This window comes from Sceloporus occidentalis, unplaced genomic scaffold (assembly GCF_023333645.1).
Source record: "Sceloporus occidentalis isolate IW3139 unplaced genomic scaffold, rSceOcc1.0.p SCAF_7, whole genome shotgun sequence".
In the NCBI taxonomy this organism is placed as follows: Eukaryota; Metazoa; Chordata; class Lepidosauria; order Squamata; family Phrynosomatidae; genus Sceloporus; species Sceloporus occidentalis.
In genome coordinates this window covers 73,216,029-73,242,713 of record NW_028316987.1, presented here as the reverse complement: position 1 = coordinate 73,242,713, position 26,685 = coordinate 73,216,029, and the positions used below count along the sequence as shown (strand labels likewise).

The window sequence follows — 26,685 nt, the reverse complement described above, 5'->3', positions numbered from 1 at the left end:
ATTATCTGGAAACCTAGGTGGCTGAGACTGTATTTTGTTGTTATTCCCATTGTGGTCTTCAGGGACTAGAAAAGAAGCAGAAGATCTGTTGTCAAAATGTTAACAGTGCAAATGTATCTTTGTATAGAATAAAAACATCACTTGCATATAGGTCCTAGGATATCATGCAGTCTCTTAGATCAGGAGTAGACAACCACGAAGAGAAGTGAGAGTCAATCCACCCAATATGACCTCCTCTAGGCCACACTATCACTTTTGCACAATTAGAAATGACATAATGTCACTTAGGGTTTTGAAAGTCATTGAAAAATTGCCAGTTTTAAAAGGTTTCCCAAGGTGGGACTATAGTGGGGCTGCAAAGGGGCCTAAACTACCATGTTTTTTATGGCAGTTTGTGGGTGGGTGTTGGACAGTGTTGTTGTTGTTTTTTAAAAAATGCTGGGGGAGAGTGGGGGGGGGACTTCAAAATGGGCAAGTTCCATTTGCTCACTCCATCCTAGGATTTGAATCTTGGTACTTATATTAACTTATATGAAACACACTTGAATTCTAGATTTTGGCAATGTTCTCAGAAATTATCTAGTAAATATGTGTGTGTGTGTGTGTGTGTGTGTGTGTGTGTGTGTGTAATTGCCCTGAAGCTGGATAACTGCCAGGGAAGTACTAGATAAAACCTTTACCATTTTTCATTGGCTAGCAAGGAGTGTTATGATGTAATTTGACAAGTAACTTCAGTTCAGCTTGTTACTAAAAGAGCATTTGGAATTCTGTTGCTGTTCTGTTTTGACATCTGATAAAATAAGAACAGGCTAGCTGTGAACAAGCCAAAAGACAAGTCACTGTTGGTGCATAATTCCTCTGCTGTTACACAGGGTCATGCATATTTCTGTTTGCAAGAGAAAATTCAAACAGCAAAAGAGATCTGTAGACTACTGCACACACATTTTCCCCCAGGGTATCAATTTTTTAAGATGTAGGATCACATATAAGACCCCTGGTGGATTCATCTCTAAGAAGAGTGTATGTGGGAATAATACATGGTTACAGTTTTGCTAGCAAAGATGCAGACTGGTAGTCGATTAGCTGTACTGCAAACATAAAACAGCACTCCCAAGTAATGGGAAAAGTTCTTCAGTTTTATGTGTGTATATGTGGGTGAAATTAAAATTCAAGGAGCTGTACCAGTCTGTCAACAATATAATCTGACAGGAAAAGTTCAAGAAGTTCTACTTAATTTGCTAGATTTTGCATTTGTTAGGCAGTGCCTGTGCCACCTAGCAACAGCATAAAGAGTTTAATTTTCAGATAGTCGAGTTCATGCTGGTTGAGCAGGAAGAATGGCAAAGTACGATCAGAGAAACGCAAGGAAGCCTGCAGCTCTTGAACCAACAGGGAATCTAATAGGGGCAGATGGGCTGGTCAGAGGTCAGCCTGCTGAGCCACAAGAACAGAGCAGAAGATAATGCATTTCTCTCTTGGTGCAAATCCTCACTCTCTCTTCTCAACAGCAAGTGACTTTTTTTAAAATACAGTTAGGGTTATTCAGACTGTGTGCCAAGGACAGTTTAATATTGTATTCTGACATTAAATTGTATGGCATAAAATCAAAATATTGATTATTTCTTGTTTTATATAGGCTTGTTTTAAACACACCTTTTCTTCTATTTGAAGACTAAATTAGGCAGTTCTTATATAGAACTCCTGAAACCACACACCCCCTTTAAAATGGAGATGATATTTCTAAGAACCTGTACGCATATAGATAGATGTCCCATCTGGTCCTCATCAACACCACCAGAATCATTGTCACCATTACCATCATCATTTGTTGATTCAGATGTAAACAGAGGCATCACAAATCTACAGAAAACTTTTCACTTTGGCTGCCATGAAATAATTACAACCAAAATTTTGAAATACAGTATTACTAATAGCCATAAGAGGTTAAGTGGGTTTAAGCCCTGTTGAAGTCAGTATGTCTGAAGAACTTGTAAGAGCATGAGATCCACTGATTTTACAGTGGAATTTAAACCTATCCCCTATTCTCTGGTTAGTATTCCACTAATCAGTTCCATATGTGGAAGCTCCATGAAGTGCTTTCCATATAGACTGGTTCTGTCAATGATAATGAGTATTCTTGGACTGAATCTGACCTCACTGTTTAAATTAGATGATAATGGAAATCCCTTTTGGCAGAGGTCGGAATTATGTCTCAGGTCCAGGCTATGTGGCAGATTATATCTCCCTGTATGATTCTGCCTGAAATCCTCAGGAAAAATCCTTCTTGCAGTCCCACCATTGTTACAAGCATGGTTGGTGGAGATGTGAAACAAGACCTTCTTGGTCTTGTTTCTAGATTCATAGAATTTGTGCATATCTTTTAGTTTTCGGTCACTGGGAGAAAAGTATGAATGCCAGGTTCTCCCTCTCCCTTTTCTAATCGTATGGACACAAATGAGCATGACCAAACTACATATATTTGCGAATTATTTTACAGGAAAAGTACAAAGTGTTGGTTATTGCCTTTAAAACCACACACGGTTTGGGTCTGGGTTACCTACAGCATCACCTTCTTCCATATAATCCACCCCATGCACTCAAGTCCTCCAGAAGACATCTACTTCAGTCATCAAAAACTAGACTGACTGTAACCCAGAAGACATTTTCTTTGGATGCCCCCAGATTGCAGAATGACCTGTCAGAAGATATTTTTTCAGCTCAAGACACTATCTGAGTTTAAATCAGAAGTAAAGACCAGTCTGTTCCATTAGGTCTTTGTTGCTAGCTGCAATTCATGGCAACTCTATGAATGAGACATCTACAAGCCCTCCTATCCTCTACCTCCCTACTCAGGTCCTGAAGCCTCAGATGTTAGGAAATGACATGTATGTGACCACGAGATAGAGCTGTAGCGGAACCTATTACAGTTCCAGTGGCAGTTGACAGTTTTGATAAAATTACCAGCTTGTTAGATGAAGGTAATGCTATGGATATAGTATATCTTGAATTCAGTAAGGCCTTTGACAAAGTTCCCCATGATATTCTGGCAAACAAGCTTGTAAAATGTGGGCTAGACAAGGCAACTGTTACATGAATTTGTACCTGGTTGACCGACCGAACGCAAAGGGTGCTCAACAATGGCTCCTTTTCATCCTGGAGAGAAGTGACCAGTGGGGTCCCACAAGGCTCTGTCCTGGGCCCAGTGCTATTCAACATCTTTATCAATGACTTGGAGGACAAAATTGGGGGCATACTTATCAAATTTGCAGATGACACCAAATTAGGAGGAGTAACTAATACTCCAGAGGACAGGATCGAGATTCAAATGGACCTGAACAGACTAGAAAACTGGGCCAATGCTAACAAAATGAAATTCAACATGGAGAAATGTAAGGTACTGCACTTAGGGCGGAAAAATGAAAAGCACAGATATAGGATGTCGGACACCTGGCTGAATGAAACTACGTGTGAAAGGGATCTAGGAGCCCAAGTAGACCACAAGTTGAACATGAGTCAACAGTGCAATGCGGCAGCTAAAAAGGCCAATGCAATTTTAGGCTGCATCAATAAAAGTATTGTATCTAGATCAAGAGAAGTAATAGTGCCACTGTATTCTGCTTTGGTCAGGCCCCACCTGGAATATTGTGTCCAGTTCTGGGCACCACAATTAAAAAAGGACATTGAGAAACCGGAGCATGTCCAAAGAAGGGCGACTAAAATGGTGAAAGGTCTGGAAACCACGTGCTATGAGGAATGACTTAGGGAGCTGGGGATGTTTAGCCTGGAGAAGAGAAGGTTAAGAGGTGATATGATAGCCCTGTTGGGATGTCATATTGAGGAGGGAGCAAGCTTGTTTTCTGCTGCTCCCAAGACTAGGACCTGGAGCAATGGATGCAAGCTGCAGGAAAAGAGATTCCACCTGAACATTAGGAGGAACTTCCTGACAGTAAGGGCTGTTCAACAGTGGAACAAACTCCCTCGAAGTGTAGTGGAGTCTCCTTCCTTAGAGGTCTTCAAACAGAGGCTGGATGGCCATCTGTTGGGGATGCTTTGATTGTGATTTCCTGCATGGCAGGGGTTGGACTGGATGGCCCTTGTGGTCTCTTCCAACTCTACGATTCTATGATTCTCTATGACACTTGCATTATGGAATGTTGATGCTGTCAGTCCTTCTGAGAGAGTGTGTCAGTTATGACAGTTGGTGTTAGAGTAACTGCCTCTCTGTTTTGTTGTTATGATTGTTTGGTTGGCAAAATAATTTATTTATTAAAGTAACATTTTATTAAAGCCCTCGTGTAGAGTGAAGGCTTGAAGTGCTCTTGTCGTTATTTCTCAAGCCAGGAGCTTAAGGCCGTTTGCAGTGGTGAAGGAATATTTTCCTTCTTGGCCTGAATACCTTTGCAGACATCTCTTCAGATTCTTTCTCCCTGGCGTCCTGTCAATGTGGTTCAACTCTGTAGGTGGTTGTGGTGGACACAGTGCGTCTTTCCACGCCCTAACATCAGAGCCATGGTCTCCTGGATTGAGTCTAACCATCTGGCATGTGGTCTTCCTCTCATTCTACTTTCCTTCACCTTCCTCAGCATCGTTGTCTTTTCTAATGAGTCATGCCTTTTCATTATGTGGCCAAAGTATAACAGCCTCAATTTAGTCATACTGGCTTCCAGGGAACATTCTAGCTTTACCTTTTCTGGGAGCCATTTGTTTTGTCTTTTTAGCTGTCCATGATATCCTCAACCTATCCCAATTACATTAAAATTATGGTTTTTACAGTATTCATTAATGGATTTTAATATGTATTTGTTTTATATGCTCTTTTAACTGTTTTCATTTGATGTGTTGTGTTATTTATTATTTTTTCCTGCTTCAATCCATAGGGAGAGGTGAGTAAAAGGAATGAAATTGTCATTTTTACATCTCTAATGTTTTTCCACATTTTTAAATGCTCACCTCCACTTTCTACTATAGCTGCAAAAAAGTGATATACTGAATAATGAATTAAGCTTCTCTTTTACAGTGAGAACAAGCCATCCACCTCCTTTCACAAAAACAGCCTTCTTGTCGTCTTCAACCATTTTCCTTTTAAAGAAAAAAGAAAGCCTTTATAAAACATAACTGAATCTTTGCAATAAAACCTGCTTACAGTCTGTCCTCTTAGAACCTCTGTGTCTTTTCCTAAGCCTCATTGTTCCACACCTTAATTCTAGTGAATGAAGATGCAAGACACCATGGGAGGAGATCTGTTGCAAGATCTAATGGACCATTTTGGATGCAAACTCAAACTCTGTTCCTTCTGCCGCTGGCAGTCATCTGCCTCCTTCCAGGAGAAACATACCATCTTATAAATAGGTCTATGCTTTTGCCTCATTGGGCACAATTTAAAATTGTGGGAATCCAAGCGAAAATACAGGCCATTTATCAGACAACCCCCACTATGTTTTCAGCATCCCAAGTACTGATATAACCAACCCCAGAGCATGGAAAAGGATTTGCAAACCTCAGCCTTCCGAGCCTCAGTCATCTTCCAAGGCTTTTGAATTTCTTTCATTTTCCCTGTTCTCTAACGTTTTCCTTTCCTTGTCGAACAGGCTTGCACTACTTTTGCATTAAAAATTCAATTATTTGGATCAGGTTCTAAAAATAACTCTGGCTCTGATACTGCATAATCCGACAGGGCTGATAAAATACAAGCAGGAGCGCCTAAGGAAATATTTAGAATGCGCTGCTATGGTTACTCTCCGAACAGGGGTTAACGCCTCTCCCCCTCAGCTTTAAAAATCCAATACAAAAAGATGTCTATCACTTTCATCAGCATCTGGGCTTGACTTTGAAACTACTTCAGAAAGAAATAACTTTTTAAACTTCTTTGTACAGCGGAACTGACCCTGCTACCAACTATGCTGGAAAGTATCTGGGTCAAAGCATTGTGTCTAGGATGACTAGTAGGCTAAATTTGGTCAATGGCCTTCCATTTTTGAAACAAACCCACCCTGAAGAGAGGAAGAAGTTACTTTCTATAGTTTTTGAAGAGAGTCAGCATGGACTATGACTTTAAAGACCATAGTTCAAATCCCTGCTTGGCCATGGAAATACATTGGTCAACTTACATACTCTCAGCCTCAGAGGATGGCAAAGGTAACCCTCTCCCAAACAAATCTGGCCAAGAAAAATCCCATGACCATAAGTTAGAAATTTTTTGAAGGCAAACAACAACAACAACAACAACAACAACAACAACCAATTCCAGAAAAAACATGAGCCTGAATTGTTTGTACTGAAGAACATTCTTTAGTGTCTTTTTTAAAAAAACGTATTTTGAGTGATTGGGGTATTCTTTACAACGCTATGTATGTGCCTGTGCCTTCAAATCGCCCATCAACTTATGGAGAACCCCTGCATTTCATAGGACGTTCCTAGGGAATGAATACTAGATGCTTTTGCCAGTTCCTTCCTCTGAAATAAAGCAGCTGGTATTCATTGGCAGTCTCCCATCCAAGTATTAAACAGAGCTGACCCTGCTTAGCTTCCACGATCAGACAGTGCCTTTAGTTTATTTAAGCTGTTTACAAAATTATATACTGAGTAATGAGACCTCAAGGATTCTTCAGCCCTTCGGCATCTTTCTCTCATTATTGTAAAAAAACTCCTAAATCTTAGGAACTGGATGTGCCAGGCATAAACATAAACAAACAGGATAGGAAGATGAGGCAGCCCATTTCAGTTCTTCAAAGCTTTAATGATATGGACAGTAATGAGAAGGATCATGTTTGAAAACCTTTATTGATTTTTCCCTCTACCAATTAAATTTCCAGGGGAAAAAAAATCACTCAAACAAGTGGATTTGAGTAAATATGTTCACAGCTTAAAATTTACTCAAGAAATATAGCCTGCTTTTCTGTTAGTCATTGGTCTGAGAAAGGATTGCTGCTTCCTAACGGTTTAATCATTATTTGAATTCATTTGATGATCCTCTCTGTGCATTTTAAAAAACGTGATTATATGGAATGATTGCTAGAAATGTATTTCACAGGCAGTTGCTGCTCACTATTCAACATACTTTAGTGTACCATAAAATAAATGGTACTGATATTTAATATCAGGAGTGTCTCATCCCATCTTTTAAAAGTAATAGCATTTATCTATCATTATGTGCTATTTTACTCTAATGCCTGAACACATTTTTAAAATTATAGCCCACTGACTGCACTGGGATTGTGCACCACAAATTCTGGTTAAGACCAAGGTGAAAGATACATAGGGTAATTGTCACTTTTTTTATTTCCCAAAGGTTTATAATGTCTTATGTTTATGAAAATTAATTAACTATAATGTGGAATTAGCTATTAAGTTATTGTTACCCTTACCCTGATGCTTAGAGTGGCAAGTAGTTGCTGAGATGCAATGCTTATTAGATCTGGGCTTTCTTTGGAAGGAGGTCAATAGAAATGTATTGATATTTTCAAATACTTAAGCTGATTTATACATGTATAGGTTAAGTATAGCTAGGGCACAACTAAGTGCTTCAACAGACAGAAATATTCTGCTGCTCTTATGGCAAATCTCTAGGGACACACAGATTCCCTCAAATGCTGTCTCAGCTTTCTCAGAGCCCCAAGCTCAGTTCTCTGGTTTTGTCCATGTCTACTGAGAACTTAATTTTCATCACAGATGCAGCTTGGATTTCCACATCTTTATTTGGTGTGGTAGTGGTAGGAAAGAGATCCTTTTCTTTGGTTATTTACTGGTAATTGAGAAATTTGTGTAAAGATTATTCCAATCAGGCAATTTCCCTAAAAAAGAAAAGGGTTACTTTTCCAGGATCAACAGTACTACCAGTAGCATCTTTTTCTTAGTTAGACCCAAATCTACAAACATGCTTCTGTCAACAAACACAGTGATATAATTGTATTATAGAATAGTACTTTTATGCATTAGTTCCTTTTCCCTGGTCCACATTTTTTTTATTAAAATATCATTAAAAGATAATATTTATCACTTCGGTTTTCTCCTGATTACTGCATTTTATTGCTTTTTTTTGCATGTGTAATATCAGCCATTTTTAGTGTTAAAATGGTTGTAGTACTAGATGCAGCATAATGATTTGAGGTAAGACATAACAGTGAGAGTACATGAATACGTAAGTAGTAAACAAACATCCTGTATCCATGTAGATTTTCTGCATGCAAAAGGCAATGAAAAATAATAAATTATAGATTTATTTCTCCACAAACTATCCAGCACTGAAGTTAAAATCATGTTTTCCATTAATATCTTTGCTGGTTTTCTTTTCTCTCTGAACTGACATTTCAACCTCACTCAGGTTTGTAATCAAACCAAGAAAATTCAACTTTATATAGCATCCATGCTGACCTAGTTTTGTAATTTCAAGCAAGAAGAAATAAAAAATACCATATATACTCGACTATAAATCGACGCCATGTATAAATCAAGGGTAGGTTTGGGCGTGAAAATTATAGATTTTGATATGACCCATGGATAAATCAAGGGTAAAACTTAAGTGCATAAAACAAAGGATGTAAAGAATGAAGCAAAGGAAAACAACACCAAAGAATGTACAAAATTCCAGCAGGCATACCTGTTTCTGCTCACACTAAAGACTGGATGGATGAGAGAGTAGAGAAGGGTCAGGCCTTCTAGGACTAAATAATACTCTTGCTTTTCACCAGGGAATGGTTCCCTTTTTAGTAAAAGGTTTATTTTTAGTAAAAGATTAATCTAGACTATCCTTGTCAAATCAGGATAGTGGAAGGATATGTGCATAATACCCACAATCATAAACAGAAACAGAGATCTCTTCCAACCGTCCCATTTCCCTGTCATCCCATTTTCACTCTTTCCCAACTGTCCAATTTGTCCCATTTTCCCTGTCACACACCCCAATTTCTTTCCTTATTTTCCTCTCAACACATGCTCCCTTTACCTTACTTTCCCTATCAACAGTGGCTCTTGTGTAATGATGATCCTGAACCTTTCCACTTTTGCTTTGCATTTTTTTGGTAAGAAACAAAATATAACAGCTTGGCACAAGCTTGTTTATCTGTAGTCTTTAGCAAAGGAATTATTGGTCTTTTGAATGCTGTGTCTCCCTTGTTTATTTTTATTTTTGCTCTAAGCCTACTGCCATTCCTGTGATATCTTTTTGCATAGCTGGCTGGTACTCTATGGTGATATGAATGCTGTTTGGAAAGAAAGGAAAGGGAATTTAGAAACAGAGGATGTAATTTGAAAAGTGCAAAGTGGGTTGACCAGCTAATCCTATCAGCCTTGAGATAAAACAGGGGACAGTAGCAAAACTTACTGGCAGATGGGAACTTGTTCCTTGTTGCATGTTCCTCCGTTTTTGCAGTAGGAGTCAGGACAATCTAGAAATATGTTTTTAAAGAAAAGTAATTGTCAAGGTCACTTGAATAGATCAATAAATCTTGATCATATTTGATAGAAAACACAGTCATTGGATTGATCATGTAGAGAAGAGGAAAAAGTCTTGCCTTTCAGATGTAGATTATTCCCACTGCACTTTAGCACTGGCCAGGCTGTCTAGGGCTGATGGGGACTGGATTTCAAGAACATTGAAAGCAAAATGTTCCTCAAGATCCGATTTAGAGAATAATTTCCTATTACCATTTGATGTTTATATTTTATACTTTTCAAAAATCAATATGTATTCCTTGCCTAAGAAAGCTCCATGAAACTCATGGGGTTGCCATAAATTGACAGGCAACTTGAAGGCACATATACACATACATCATATATACCATTAACTATACAACTTCTCCTATCACACAGGTCCACATTGTTTGTTTTTAACTATATGTATTTTATTATTGTAAGCTGCTCTGAGTCTGGGAGGAAGGCAAGATGTAAAGAAAGTGATGGGTGGGTGGATGGATGGATGGATTGAACTAGAGTAGATTCAATGGATCAGTGCAAACTTGCTAAATCAATACTTATGTAACTTCTATTGATTTAACAGGTCTAGTTTCTAGTCTAGTTGGGGTTTAACAATTGCATTTAGGCATAGTAATCAATATGCTAAGTTTTAAAATGTTCATGTCCTATTGATTTCAACAGTAACAAGTTAAATTTAAGAACATTGCTTATTTGTTTTTTTAAAAAAGGAACAAGGCCAATGGCAACAGAATTAAAGTACTGTAAAGTGCACGTAACATTCTCACTTTTTACATGTTAGTGTTGAAATCAACAGCAACAAAATGACTTGTACTCCAAGGTAAGAAATACAAATTCAGATACCACCCATTTATTCAATGATCATATGATCTCATTGCTCTATGAACATATGAACGTGTATCTTAGAAATACCAACGTCAGTGAGTTGTTTTTTTTTTGAGACCATGATCTGCTTATATTAATGTATATGCGTAGCCCATGGGTACGTCGTATATACTCCACACTTTTGTCTTCCTCTGCCCTTCCCATTACCTGCACAGCAGCAAGAAATAAACTATAATGTAACATTTACAATTTGTCAGTGGTTCTGCCAGATTGCAAACCAAACCCCTATAAATTTGCAGTCTGCCATTGAACTGGGAGACGAAGAAGCTACATTAATTCTTGCCTCTGTTCCTCCTTTTTGTGATCTGCTCCCCTTTGCCTTCATCATACCTACTGTGCACCTTGCTATAGTAAGATGGGTAGTAGAAAGGACTCTGAAAAATATTAGTTGGAGAAGGCAAGTCAAGATGCATGGTATTCTCAGGCAAGTCACTGTTGAAGTGATTTTAAAATGTGCTCCCTTTTATGTGATAGTATCCACTTGCATAAGTGTAATTTCATTTCACATAGCAAGAAACCTCTATGTAACATCCCCCAGACAACCAATATATTGAGCAGGGGAAAAAGAATATATATACAGTTGGCCCTTCTTATACATGGATTTCTTATACATGGATTCAAGCATCCACGGTTTGAAAATGTTTTAAAAAAATATAAATTTCAAATATCAAACCTTGATTTTCCATTTTTTATAAGGAACACCATTATGCTATATCATTATATTTAATGGGACTTGAGCATACACGGATTTTGTTATCCATGGGAGATCTTGGAACCAAACCTCAGCGTATAACAAGTGTCCACTGTATAAATATTCTTCTGGGGAAAAAATCAAATACATTCTGTCACAGCCTGCTCTGCATATTTTATATAATTTGTCCATGCAAAATAAAAACTAGTTAGCCTTTATTACAAATGAAACTTTGATTAGACTTGTCAGATTACCTGAACAGCTAGATTCATCAGGAGCAAAATCAATGCAATCTATGACACCATCACAGCGCTGGGAGACTGGAATACAGCTGTTTGTCGACAGACACAATAAAGATCCATTGAAGCAATCATTAATAGCTAAATGAAAGAGGGAGTGGGGGGGGGGGAGGAGAGGAGAGATTCTTATTATTTAGTGAAACATGTCAGTAAGATGTATACTTAATTATTCACTGTACATACTGTAGTGCTTTTGAATCATTGTGTCTCTTCATCTTTCATTTCATCTCAAGTTCTATTCACTTTTCTATGAATGGGTAAAAATTTTGGTACTGAGGCCTGTTACAGACTGCTAAAATAAAGCTGCTTTGGGTCTCTTTGGATGTATGCTATTTAAATGATGCAGAGTCCGGAGGTCGCACCAAAGCCACACTCCATTCCTAAGCACTGGAGTGCAACTTTGGTGCAGCTTCCGGATTCTTAGGATGCATGCATCATTTAAACAGCATACCTCCAAAGAGACCCAAAGCAGCTTTATTTTGGCAGTCTGTAACAGGCCTGAATATATACAAGCATATGTCCCATCGCATTCTCTATTTTTGACAAAGAATATCTAAGCCTCCCCTTTCAGGGTATACCTAACCCTCATCTCAGTAGGGTATGTGGAATAGGGAAAGGAATTTCTCCTCATATTTTCAATGAGTGATCAGAAAACTGTAGAGATTTCCTTACATGATGCAATTCTTACACTCAGGGTAAAAAGAGAAGTGAGACTGGATTGCTGAGCAAAGCATGAGATGGAAAAAATTCTATATAGTAATTTGATTGGGGACTCAATGACAATTATGGGTGTGACCACCCTTCCAAATGTTGTCCTACCAGCACAGGACTGCAAGAGGGACTCCAGTCCCTGTACCCAGAATGGTTCATCAGCCCTGTTCTTTCATATTAGTCCTTTCATATTAGTATGCCATTCTCAAAGAGGAGGATAAAAAGTCTTCCAGTAAACAAACAAACAAACAAACATGTCTCAACCAAATATATTGTCTATGTGTATAGAAATCTGTATACCTTTTCTATACAGATATTCCACAACTGTGTGATTGTTGCAGTGAAGATAAAAGAAGGAATATGAAAATCTCTCAGTCTCATTGTTATTATAGTTTCCCAAATCCTTCACTTTCTTCTCATTTTTCCTTGTATTTTTTCACAAGAATGTGAGTATGCCTAGGGAGGGTACATAGAAACCTGTTCATATCTGAATGCAGCTTTGCTAGTCTGCAATTTATTCGTGCACTTTACACAATTGCCTAATTGACTAAAGTGTGTTTTTATGTAGTTTTTCAATTGTGCACAATTTAGTCATTTAGATTTTAAAATGTACCCATTGTTGTGCACACTTTATTTCTCCAAAACATCCCATAGGCCTTGAAAACTCTTGCAGAAGGTGCTTTTCTTTCCATGAGTCTCAAGAGGTATGCTACTTTTGTCAAGATGGCTCATAGGTAAACTTTTAGTTTCTTGAGGGGCGTTTCAGTGTTTCAAAGGGGTTGGTTTTCTTAATTTTTAAACTGAAAAATTGCTTTTTTATCTATATATATTGTTTTGTATATTATATTTTATATTTTCTCATTTGTCAGTATGTTTCCTCATTATCGATGTTGTTTCTGTGCTTTTCCCTATTCTTTGGGTTTTGTTTCTTCTTTTTAATTGTAGTTGGCAGACTGATTCAATAAAGATTTACTTACTTTTTTCAAGACTGTAGAATCTTAAAAATAAAATAAAAAACACTTTCCCATCACAAACCTGATGCTTTACACCATTTGATTGCTCAGCTCTTGATGACTTGCCGTGAACTGACTCCATTAAAAAGTATGGTCTGATCTGAAAGATCTCTGCATTTGGTTTGATATGTATATATGTTTCACACATGCACACGATGCTTAGCAGACAAAGTCATATATATGCATTTGTGAATCCTGAGGATGCTGAGGATCCATTAACATCTTTATGAACAGGTTACTTGAAAATTGTGCTATGGTACAAAATTCTGTATGAGTGCAACAGTGCTCATTTGGCTTGTAGTATGCAGTTGGTTTGTTCAGTTTGTCTAAGAAGTTGTTGCTATGTGCCTTCAAATCCTTTCTGACTTATAGTGACTCTAAGACAAATGCATCATGGGTTTTTCTTGGCAAGTTTCTTCAGAGGAAGTTTGCCATTGCCCTCCTCTGGGGCTGAGAGAGTGTGACTTGCCCAAGGTCACCCGGTGGGTTTCCATGGCCAAGGTGGGAATCGAATCATAACAACTCATTATATGAACATGCATAGCAATATCTTTATTATCTTTCTGTAGTATTTGGCAGGCATGAAAAGTCCCTGTTGGTTAACAAGACATCCATTTCTTTTGTGTATATCTACTTCTTCCATTCTTAGAATTACAAAGAAAAAAGAAACCAAATAAATATGAGGATAATTGAATTTCAGACTAAGAGAGACATATACTATAATCCAGATGTATTTAATTTAGTACCAATGCTATATCACTGGATGAAAATGTTGTTTTATACAAATGTAAAGCAGAACCATCCTCTTCGAGCTGCTCAATAGCTACACAAAATGGAATTATTTATCAAAGTACCAATAATTTACTCTCCTGTGTTGCTCTCCAATAATGTACTCTCCTGTGTTGCTCAAAGCAAAATATACTATGCCTATAATGTACATTACTTTTTAAGTGGCATATTGTCATGCTGTAGCTTTCTGTTATAATCTCTCACATCATCTAATCTCAAAGAATTCTAAAGGGATAATCTTGCGAGAAATGTATTAGCCTCCAACTAATTCATGATGGGATCCCGGATCCGTGGGATGTGACCTGAATGATTGTGCTTACCCTTCTGGAAACTAACAACATTCAGTCATTAGGAGACTTACTTTAACTAATGAAACATTGTCTAGCATTGTCTGAGATTATTTCTATTCATCCTTGTTGTTCAAGCATCTATGGTCTGAGTTCTCCCACTGACCAATTATATTTTGAAAAAAGTAATTTCATATTAGGAAAGTTTTGTCTGAGTATGGAAGTATTAAAAAAAAACCATGTTATCACCAACTGGATACAACCAATATTCAATGCTACTCAAAACCTGTATATTAACAATCACTTTTAACTGTGGAAATAACACACACAGTGTATTTAATTTAGTATTGAATGCTCTTGGATAACAATGTGGTTGTCTAAAATTTTACACACTTTAGCCTAACTGAGAAGTGGAAATTGTGTGAGCCTTCAGATATTGTTAAACTACAACTCTCAGCATTCTCAACCAATATCTATGCTGGCTAGGGCTGCTCTGAATGAGAGTCCAAGAACACAGGGATTAGATTCCAGACTTTAGCAACAGTGCAATGTCTAAATTACATATAAGTTAAGTGATGCAAAAAACTAGAGGCAAACATCCCAGGGTGATTCTTTAGCAAAATCCAAATGAAGAAAAGCACTTTCAAGTGCCATTAATATCAACAGGTGAATTAAGCACTCCACCTAAATAATTCCAGTTGAAATGATAAAGACTTCATGTTGTCATGTGTCTTCAAGTCACTTCTGACTTATGGTGGTCCTAAGGCAACTGTATCATGGGGTGTTCTTGGCAAGAGTTGTTGATGGGGGTTGCTTTTGCCTTTCTCTGAGGCTGAGAGAGTATAACTTATCCAAGGTCACCCAGTAGGTTTCCATAACGGAAAAGGGATTTGAACCCTCGTCTCCAGAGTCATAGACCAATACTCAAACAACTATACTATGCTGGCACTCTAGAATGTGCTTAAATTTCCAGACCCTATGCACTCTCTATCCTACTGTCCTAAAAATGAATGGGGGGCTATGTAAAGGTAGAGAGCTCTGCTTGTACATGAGGGCTGTCATACCCACAAATAATTGCTGAAAGGAAGAATACAGCTATAGCCCTGTCCAGAATAACTAAACAGATGGGAAGGGGAGCATGATAGCCGTGTCCATGTCTGCCGCTACTATCCTCTTGTGAGGAATGATTTTCTGAAGAGAAGAGCTTCATTAATTGTAGAGGCTCTCCATGTACTCTGGAAAGGCATGTGAGAGTGGCAGCATTCCTCTCCAAACTATATTTCTCCACATAATAATAATAATAATAATAATAATAATAATAATAATAATAATAATTTTTATTTTTACCCCGCCTTTCCATAGAGATGATCAAGGCGGCTTACAAAGCTTAAAAACATTACAATACAAGATAAAACAATTACAATATAGGGTTAAAACATTACTACAAGGGATGGGAACAGGAATCAATAAAATACACATGTCAAGGGCAAGAAAAGGGAAAAATCAGTTTACGATGGTCCGGGGTCAAAAGGAAAAAGACAAGGGGCAGAGAAAGAACAATTAACTAAGGTGGGAAGGCCAACCGAAATAATGCGTTTTTAATTTTTTCTTAAAAGAAGCTAATGAAGCGGCGGAGCGGAGCTCTACAGGGAGCTTATTCCAAAGAGAAGGGGCAGCGATGGCGAAAGCCCTCTGTGAGGTCTTCACAAAATGTGACCTAGGGACCTCCAACAAATTTGTCCCGGATGTTCGAAGAGTGCGGGGCGGATTGTATGGGGAAAGGTGGTCCTCCAAGTACCCTGGGCCCAAGCCATTTAGGGCTTTATAGGTCAAAACCAACACCTTGTATTGAGCTCGGAAGCGAATAGGCAGCCAGTGAAGATCTTTTAAAATAGGTGTTATATGGTTCAACCTGGAACTACCAGCAGCCAGTCTAGCTGCCATATTCTGCACCATTTGCAGCTTCCGGGTTTGGTACAAGGGTTGCCCCATGTAGAGCGCATTGCAGAAATCCAATCGAGAGGTTACCAAAGCATGTACAACAGTTTCAAGGTCCCTACGGTCCAGGTAGGGACGCATCTGGCATATCAGCCGAAGCTGATAACAAGCACTCCTGACCGTCGCATCCACCTGAGATGTCAGCTGGAGCGACGAGTCAAGGAGTACACCCAAGCTGCGCACCAAGTCCTTCAAGGGGAGCGTGACCCCGTTCAGGACCAGATGACAGATCTCACCACCCGGAGCTGGAGAACCTATCACCAGTACTTCCGTTTTCGCTGGATTCACACTGAGTTTGTTTTCCCTCATCCAGCCCATTACCGACGCCAAGCAGGCATCTAGAGGAGAGATGCCATCCTTAGTTACTGCATCAGTCGGAGACACAGAGAAGACTATTTGTGTGTCATCAGCATACTGATAACACCGCGCCCCGTGTCTCCGGATGATCTCTCCCAGCGGTTTCATGTAAATGTTAAATAGCATAGGGGACAGAATCGCTCCCTGAGGGACACCAGATGTAAGGGCCCTCTTGTCGGAGCGACAGTCCCCCAGCTCCACCATCTGGAATCTGCCCGAGAGGTAGGACCGGAACCACCGCAAAGCAGTGCCCCCGATACCCAACCCCCTCAGGCACTCCAGAAGGATACCATGGTCGATGGTATCGAAAGCCGCTGAGATGTCCAGGAGCACTAACAGGGACACGCTTCCCCTGTCCATGCCCAGACGGAGGTCATCAACTAAGGCGACCATGGCAGTCTCAACTCCATAGCCCGCCCGGAAGCCGGTTTGAAATGGGTCCAGAAAATCGGTGTCCTCCAAGATTGATTGAAGCTGGAAAGCGACTGCTCTCTCGATCACCTTCCCCAAGAAAGGCAGCAGCGAGATGGGCCGATAATTATTATGAATCAGGGGATCTAAGGAGGGCTTCTTTAGCAGGGGTTTAACCATTGCTAATTTCAATTTAGATGGAAACAGGCCCTCTCTTAGAGATGTATTGATGATGAGATGCAAGAGTGTTAACACTGCATCTCCCTGCTGAGCTGCCAGCCATGAGGGACAGGGATCAAGGGAGCAGGTTGTCTTCCTAACACTTCAAAGGATCTTGTCCACTTCCTCGGTACTAACAAACTCAAAGTGATCCAGTATAACAGGGGCCACGGACGCTTCGGATGCCTCTCTTATAGGATCTGCATAAATACTGGCGTCGAGATCAGCCTTTATCCGAGAGATTTTATCCGCAAAGAAGTTGTTACATTCGTCACAGCAGGCCTTAGATGGTTCCAGAATAGGGCTCAGGGAGGGGGGGAGCTGAGTTAGCTCCCTCACAACCCTGAACAGCTCTGCTGGACGCGACTCCGCAGACGCAATACGTGCAGCATAGAATGAATTCTTCGCTGCACCTATTGCCACTCCGTAAGCCTTCAAATGAGAGCGAAGGAGTGTCCTGTCGGATAAGCGCTGATGTCTTTGCCAGCTACGCTCTAGTCGTTACGCAGCCCGCTTCCTTACCCTGAGATCTTCCGTATACCAGGGTTGTTTGTTGGAAGCAGGCCGGAAAGGATGCTTGGGAGCGATACTGTGTATAGCCCTAGAAAGGTTAGTATCCCAGATGTTAGTTAGGGCATCAACAGAATCGCCGTCAGTACCAGTCGTATACCCCTCTAGGGCTTCTTGGAACTTTATGGGTTCCATCAGCCTTCGAGGGTGGACCATCCTAATAGGTCCACCACCCCCGCGGGGGTTAAAGGTAGAAGCCTTGATTCGAGCCTCAACCAAGAAATGATCCGTCCATGACAGGGGAGAGACTTTAGAAATCTCTGCCCACGGAGCCTCCATGTCCGTACTGAAGATCACATTGAGAGTATTACCAGCACAATGCGTTGGCCCCGAGACTAATTGAGACAGACCCATGGCTGTCATGGTAGTCATGAACTCCCGAGCCGCACTGTTGGAATATCACTGGCCTCGAAAGGGATGTTGAGGTCCCCCAGGACAAGAAGCCTAGGGGACTCCAACACCAGCTCCGAGAACAGCTGTGTGAGCTCGGCCAGGGAGTCTGTTAGTGCACGGGGTGGCCGGTACACCAACAGAATCCCCAAACTGTCTCTGGCCTTCAGGGTCAGGTAAATACACTCGATGTAATCTGTTTTCTGGACTGGGATCCTGGTTAAGGAAAGGGTGTTTTTATGGACCAAGGCAACACCGCCCCCCCACCCACCTAACCTGATCTGGTCCTTGACTGAGTACCCGGCTGGGAGGGCCTGGGCCCACACTGCCTCACTCTCAGGCCCAAGCTAGGTCTCAGTAATGCACGCCAGGTCACAGTTTTTATCCTGCAAAAGGTCATATATAATGTGGGTCTTATTTTTTATGGACCTGGCGTTGCACAGGAGCAGTAACAGGGTTTGTGGTACGACTGGGCTGACCCTCAGGTCTCTTTGGTTAGGAAAGTGGAAGGAAGGAGGGATAGATATCACACATCGATCTTGCCTTCCGTCTTGACACAATTCCACTTTCCTACCGCCATACCTCCCCTTGCCCCACACAACCTCAATCGGGGCTCCCATTACACATGCATCCACCGCCAAGGCTGGCCTCCCACATCCCATATCCACCCCCAAACCCGATAATAATAAAATTACCCCGCAACAAAGAAAAATAGGAAGGGATATCATTCCCTTAAAAGATACAAACTAATCCAATTGCCTGTCCGGGAAAGCAGCCAAAGGGCTGATAAGGCAGCTAGTTCTCAAACAAACAAACCCCCTCCCAGCACAGCAAAGTCAGTGTAAGCTACACAGTCCTGGAGATTTACAGTAGTTCTACCAAAAGGGATTACCAAGAGAATTGTCAAGGTTCAAGGTAACAGATAGGCAGGTCGATAAAGCAGTCCAAGGTCAAGGTTTCCGGGTAGTCAAGACAAGAAGCCAAAGGAGCCAGAGACAGAATCTTTCCTCTATAAGAGTCAAGTATCCACTGGCAAAGAACCACACATGCTCCAGGTGCTTAAGAAGGCAAGGAGCCAGCCTTCAGCTGTGTCTGATTACGAAGACGCTTCTGATAAAGCCTCCGAGATCTTCGAAGGCCCTCTCTTTCTGCTCGACGCTCATTGAAGGTAGGCACACTGCCCAGATCCTCTTCCATGTCCACAGCCTCGGCACCAGGCAAGCTTGGCTGCTGAACCTCTGGAGGGGCCATAGACTCTGCTCCAGCAGAACTAGGGCCAGCCTCTGGCTCCTCCATTACAGGTTCAAGCCCCAGGGGCTCTGGCTCCTCCATTACAGGTTCAGGTCCCAGGGGCTCTAGCTCATCCTCTGAGTCCTCCAAGCCGTCCTCCAGGCTGGGCATGACATTGCCCCAACTACAAAAATTACCCCTGCTCAGGCCAAATAACAAGTTTGGCGAGCTAATAAATTCCTGTTCCTCCTATGGAAGGAACGCCAGTACTTCGCCCCCCCCCCCAAAAAAACCCCTTAGGCGAGTGCGTTAGTGTGCCCCGCTGGTCTTCGGCTGGCGTCCTTGGTCGGGGGGCCTGCAGGCCGGCTTTTAAAGAGGGAGCCGCTCCCACCGGCTCACTCCTCCCCTCCCTTGAGCGCCGCCGGGGCGGCAAGAGTCTCTGTGGCGCGGGGGCACGCCCAGCTGGTCTTCGGCCGGCGTCCGAAGACCAGCTGGTGACAGGAGGGGGTGGGATTCATAGAATCATATTCATGTGCTCCCTTCCTTGCAGTTTTGTTGTTGTCTGCCTTCAAGTTGTTTCTGACATATGGCAACCCTATCACAGGATTTTCTTGGCAAAAGTTTTTTCAGAAGTGTTTGCTAATGCCTGCCTCTGAGGCTGAGAGTGTGTGACTTGCCCAAAATCACCCAGTGGCTTTTCATGGCTGGGAAAGGATTTGAACACTGGTCTCTTGGAGCCCTAGTCCAACATTCAAACCACAACACCATGCTGTCTCTCAGCTTTACTTTGTCCTAAATAAGAGAACAGCTGAGCAGGACTTCTATCAATCCAACATCTAGTTCCATTACACTATAGTGAAATAAGTGTTTGGAAAATCAACCAAGCTTCATTTCACACTTCAAATTTATCAAAGGACAGAAGAGACTGGCTCATTAGAGACATGGCTTTCACCTCCCAGTGTCTTTTATAGGACCCTTGCTTAAATTACCCTTTCCAATGTAATAATCCACAATAGTTTTGTACGTTGAATAGCATACATACAAAACAAGCATTCAAAATAATGTAAAGCATTGCCATGTTTACATTTCAGGTTTTTTTGAAAAATATATAATAATTGTACTTACAATGGATAATTAGAGTGTATGAACTTTGTGGCTAAATAATCTTTTAATCTTTTGACCATAATGTGTCACCCCATAATGTCACATCTTACTGCTTCAGATATATCCCACACAGAGAGTACACTCAGGCAAATCAAAGATCCTTTCACTTGGTTGAACTTATGGTTTTAACAGCATACTATAGGATTTCACAAACTAATTACTTTGACTTTATTAGTGGGGATACCTCAGCTCTGAATAGGATTAGTTCAATTAGCTCAAATTTATGAGAAATGGTTGACTTTTCCTTTTAGTTCCACTAGTTCAGTTAGTATGAACTGAACAGACTTTTGTCAGTGATTTGGAATGTTTTACATTTACAGACTTCCAGAGATATGACCATGTTAGTCTGTTGGGGGAAGAACAATGAAGAATTTCACAACACCTTAAAGACTAGTACATATATTAGGTGCAATGATAAATAGAGTGAAATATAGTCGATGAAAGCTTACAGAATAATAAAAAAAATGTTAGCATCTAAGGTGCTAGTAGATTTGTAGTTAAGTCACGATGTTACTCTCATTTTATTTATTGTGCTCTTCTAAAATGAGTTATTTTTTAGTAATTGTTAAGATCATCAAAGCCACCTGATACATGTGTGTTCTGTGCAAGGGGAAAAATATCTAAAGCAATGAGATAATATTTTAGGTTGCTGTTCTTATGATGAGACAAAGATTGACTGCTACAGAGAAATCCAAATGGTTGCCACCGATTCAGGACCCCACCACCGTGCACAATGAGAAAGTAAATGAGTAAGCAAGGGCATGCATTAAGATCAGCATGGAGGGCTTTCTCACAGTCCCACCACTCTTATAGGTGAGGACTCCTGAAAGAACCCTCTCTGGAGCTGCTCCCAGGCTTTGGAACTCCCTCTTACAAGAGGTCCAATTGGGCCCCTCTATCTTGACTTTCCACCAGCAGATGAAGATGATCTTATTTAGGCTGACCTGTCAAATTTAAATTATGGGGTAGTAGTGTATCTGCAATGTGGTATGTTATATTTTTAAAATTTTTAATGAAACTATGTTGCAACGTGTTTTAAGTGCTTTTTGCTGTTTTAACAATTTTTAAAATAATGCTGAGATTTAATTCCCTTTTAACTTTTGTAATCAATGTTTTAACTGTCTGTGTGGTTTAAACTATTGTAAGCTGCATCAGATCCCATTTTAGGAGAAAGGCAACATGTGCAATAAAATAATACATATAATGAGTTATTAGTAATTACTTCCTTTCCCCCAAAATGAAGTTACAACAAAGTTACATTATGACTTTAACTCAACAATAGCCATTCTTGCTTTCATGACTGCTTTCCTCTTGTGAGTGTGGAGCAAACATAGAATAATGTGTCTGCAAAAGAGTGTTTTTCTCTTGTGTAGTAGAGGATGATAACGGTGATTGCTAGTACACAGAAAATATGGCTTTTTGATGGTCTCTGAATTTGCTGTCAATAATTACTCTTCAACAATCCAGCCCTTTTCTACTTTTAAACTTGGTTTTGGTACTGCACTGCTTTACACTTTCACCTGAATAAAGTAGACATAAAAATGTTGTTTTGGGAATACTTTATTGACATGGCTTTCTATACAGTGTCACCTTTTAAATAAAATGAAAAAAAGAAAAAAAAAGAAAAAAATGTTGATTTGGGTATACACTGTTACATCATTCTCTTGTCAATCATGAGAATATATTTTTGTTATCCTATCCTATGTTTGTATTAATTTGAATGTTAACTTAGGCTACTCAGATGTATTTGATACCATGGCTTGCAGTATTCAATTTTTACTTTTTTAAAAAGTAACTATAATTTTAGTTGCTTTTGTGAAATGAAAAAGTGAAGAGTTACTATTTATAATGGTACCTGTTATAGCAACTATACACTTTTTGCTGGGCCTTGAAACACTAACTGCACCAACTAAATACTTTTTAACATACCTTTTCCAGCTCTGGACACATCTGATATAACGTATCGCTTGGCAGTTTAAATCAGCTCGCCTCCGGCCTCCTGGGTTACAGCCAAGATGTGGGATGGAAATGGGGATTATTGCACACTAAATCCCTGCTGAATCGCCAGGTGTCATCAGCCCGGGTGCAAGCTGTACTCCACCAGCACTTTTTAGAAGTCGGAAAGCTCCAGGAGGCTGGAGCCGATTTAAAATGTCCAGCGATAAGCTCCTTGTCCTATATGAAGTTCACAGTTTGCCGGGAATGAATTAGACACCTCAGTCTGTCACTGTGACTATTTAGAATGAGCAATGCATCAAGACTGAGACCCAAGTATTTATTATTCCCCGCATATAGTTAAGATTTAGGCAAAGACTTAACTATAACTCTTGGAGTTCTCCAACCATTTTAATGTTTATCCTTTTTCTTAAGTTGCATTTATTGCTTTGCAGTTAATGCATATTGCATGTGGTCCAGGGCTTCTGATAGTTAAAACTGACTTTTGTAAGGGACAATTAACAGCATCTTATGAATGTTTTATGATGCTGATATTAAATATATGGAAGATTGTGAATGTTAATGAGATTTTTACAGGTGCTGCTCCTCTTGTTTGCACCACAGGGAGAGAACGATCTCAGTCCTTTAAAAAATTTATCCCTTAACATTTTGTCTGTCTTTAAAGGTTTATAGGGATACAATCTGGATCCTTTTAAATGCAGAAGGAAAGGCAGAAAATTTTTGGTCATAGCTGTAAGCAGTACTCTGATGGAGCATGGGAGCAATGCAGATGAGCATTAACTACATTTAAAAAAAAACAATGTTAAAAAAATAAATCATGTCAGTTTCTTTTTAAGAATGAGATTATATTTTCTTTGCTAGAATTGAGAATGACAGAAAGGCTGACTAAGTACAGAATTTATAACAATAAACAGTAATTTCATGCTTCTGGAAATCAGAGCAGGAAATAAAATCCTCCATAGTAATAGCTATAATGCAACACTAACAAATATACCCAACTATCAAGCTTTTTTTTTTTTTTACAGAACTGCAGGAATCCTCCTGTCTACACAAATCTTTAAATCATACATGGCAAGACTTTTCTGGTGGCAGTACATACTGGCAAAGATGAGGATTTTCAAAAATACAAATGACATTTTTTTATTGCTTCATTTTGCCATGTGAATGTATGTTTGAACTTTTCAGAACATCCCCACCTCCCCGTCTAGCTGTTTCTCTTGGAAAAAAGAGTTTTTACTTGATAGAATTCGAGGGCTCAACACCCAGAAAAGAATCTGAATGGCTTGTAATGTAGGTTTAGGTGAGTATGGCAGGAAGGGAAACAAAGTGCATTTTATTTTAATCACATGTCTTGCTAGTTTGAGGAGATATCCTAGAACTTTAAGAAACCTAACAAGAGTTACCATACAATTTAGAAATTCACACAGAAATACATTGCATATACTCATGTATAAGTCTAGAAATTTTAGTTGAAAAATTGACCCCAAAAAACCTGAGTCAGCTTATCCATGGGTCAATGTAAATATTGTACTCATATGAAAAATATATGTACTCATATGAAAAAGGACCCATCCCCTGGTAAAATGGTAAGTGTGTAATCTGTCTTGGAAGCACTGTCACCCCCCCCCCCCACTCTCTCATCCATCCAGCTTTTAGAGTGAGCTGAAACAGTTATGCCTGTTGGAATTTTGTAAGTTCTTTGGCATTGTTTTCCTTTGCTTCATCCTTTAAATCCTTTGTTACACGCCCCTAAGTTTTACCCTCAACTTATCTATGTGTCATGGCTAAAATCCATAAGTTTGGACCCAAATCCTGTCTTTGACTTATACATGAGGTCGATTTATATAGTCAAGTATATATGGCAACTACTGTATATACTCGACTATAAGTCGAAAAATTTATGTCCCAAAATTGCCCCTAAAATTTGGTGTAGACTTATACAAGGGTTAATACATCAGTAGTGCTTAGAAAAGTCCTAAAGCAAGCAAGCCTGACACCCCAATCTCCATTGAACAGCAATTCCTCCCCCCCCCCCCCCAGTGTGTTTTGCAAGCCTTTGCTTTCCTAGTGGAAAACCTCTCCATTTAAAAACACTTGCGTCTCTCTCCACTCCGATTTGCAAGCCTTTGCGTCCTATTGGGGGGGAAAATCCCATTTAAATCCATTTTACAAGCCCTGGCTTCCTATGAAAATAACTCCCTATTTAAACCAACTTGCTTCTTTCTCTGCTCCATTTTGCAAGCCTTTGCTTCCTATGGGAAAAGCAGATAGATTCTGAAGAAGTTAGCCCATTCACTTGAGTGAAGAAGGCAACCATAAGGATGTATAAAGACTGCTATTCCCTCTACTGAAGTAAATAAGCAAGTCCACTCACACAGTGTCCACATCTTAGACCATATAAAATTCCAGGATTGCTGAGGCCACATATCAAACTTACTTTGTAACTTTAGTGATATTTTTAAGGCAACAAGGTAGCTGTTTATTATAAATAAGAATTCTTACACTGCCTTCAAATCCATCTTGAATTAGGCCAACTGATCCATCTTTGGATCAGGCCAACATTCCAATGAAACTTTATTTATAAGTCAATTATCCACCCGGGTGCCTTCTGGTGGAATATATGCTCCCATTAGACCTTTTCTACTAATCAGTGTGTTCATTAAGTATCTCTTATTTTGAAACATTCATCAGTCAATGAGTGAATTTTACACATGTTATAATTACATTAATCTATTTTATCAGAGGTGTTAAATAGAAATACAGTAACTCAAAGCAGGAACAGGTGGCATATGAGCCTACAAATGTTGTTGAACTGTAACCCTGATCATCTCACCACTCTACACTGGCTAGAAATAATGGGACTTGCAGCCCAACAACATACGGAGGGTGTAAATTCACCCATCTCCACCTTTAAGGTTTTGATAAGACTTCTGGTCCTTGTCTTTGACACTCATCCGTGCAATATATTTTCCCATGTCAAAGTGTATTAGAGTTTAAAAATATTTAAACAAATATGATCTCTAGAATCATAATATTCTAATTCAGCAACAGGCAACTTCCGCATGTTTTAGAGCAGAGCTACTCAAAGTGGTCGTCCATGGACTGGTGCCAGTTCATGAGCCACTGGCTGCTGGTCCCTGATAAGGAAAGAAATAAAGAATTGTAGCTAATGGGCATAAATATGGTGACAGTTCCTGGCACATGGGGATGGGGAATTGCCAGATTCCCTATTAGATAGTTTGAGATGCACTGTTTTAGACCACCGATCCCATATTTGAGATTAGCCTTTTTCTGGAAAGAACTTGAAGAAAAATAAGTGCAAACTGAGCTGCATAATAGCACATGACTTACGACAACTGGCTTCATCTTCATTGAACGTACAGTCAGTCACTCCATCACATCTCAAGAGTGATGGGATACATGACTGGTTAGCACACTGGAATTCTGTTTCCTTGCAAAGGCTTGGAGGATCTGTGTTAGGTTGTCCTGTAGGGCAGGCCATTTCATCACTCCCATCAGCACAATCTTCCATCATGTTGCATTTTGAAGAAAGGGGCACACATTGTTTCACATATATGCAGGTGAACTGGCCACTGCTACAGGTTGGAGGCTGTGGTACAATTGGTCCTGGAAGGAGACAACAAGGATGACCATTTCAACTCCCAGGGACAACATTTCAATTACAGTACTAGCTAAAGAACCACCTTCACCATACAATTTGATGTGGCCCCCTTTGCTTTTGTCTTTAGAAAGCTTTAGGATATCCTTAAATTGCAGTCTTTAGATTTGCAATATTGTAGTCCAGTACTAAAAGCTGGTGCTAGAGGACAGTTCTATAGAAAAAATGGACTGTCAAAAACACAAATAAATGGTTCCTGGAGCAAATCAGCCCTTAACTCCTCTTAGAAGCTGAAATGGCAAAACTGAGGCTATCATTCTTTAAACATATGATGACATGACATGGTTTGCTGGAAGAGACAATATTGCTCAATATATAGGATGGCAGTATTCAATCAAGGAAGAGTAACCAACTGAAGTTAACAAGGCTTAAATCTGATTAAGGGTGCATGTATACTGTAGAAATAATGCAGTTTGACACCAAGTGCTGTTGCTCCATCCAATGGAATCCTGAGATTTGTAGTTTTACAAGGTATTTAGCTTTCTCTGCCAAAGAGTGCTAGTGTCTCACAAAACTACAGATCCCAGGGTTCTGTAGGATGGAGCCATGGCAGTTAAGTAGTATCAAATTGAATTTTTGACAGTGTAGATGCACCCTAGGTAGACAT

General features: G+C 39.9%; 1 protein-coding gene across 1 annotated transcript in view; it reads right to left on the bottom strand.

The window, feature by feature from the left end:
- The window catches only part of MALRD1 (MAM and LDL receptor class A domain containing 1), a 281,268-nt gene that overhangs the window by 57,283 nt on the left and 197,300 nt on the right, over positions 1-26,685 (bottom strand). The window contains exons 26-28 of the mRNA XM_089531427.1: positions 25,751-26,026; positions 11,260-11,385; positions 9,320-9,383 (exon numbers count right to left, since the gene is read on the bottom strand). Of these exons, the coding sequence (XP_089387553.1) occupies positions 9,320-9,383; positions 11,260-11,385; positions 25,751-26,026 (466 nt within the window). The remainder of the gene's footprint in view (positions 1-9,319; positions 9,384-11,259; positions 11,386-25,750; positions 26,027-26,685) is intronic.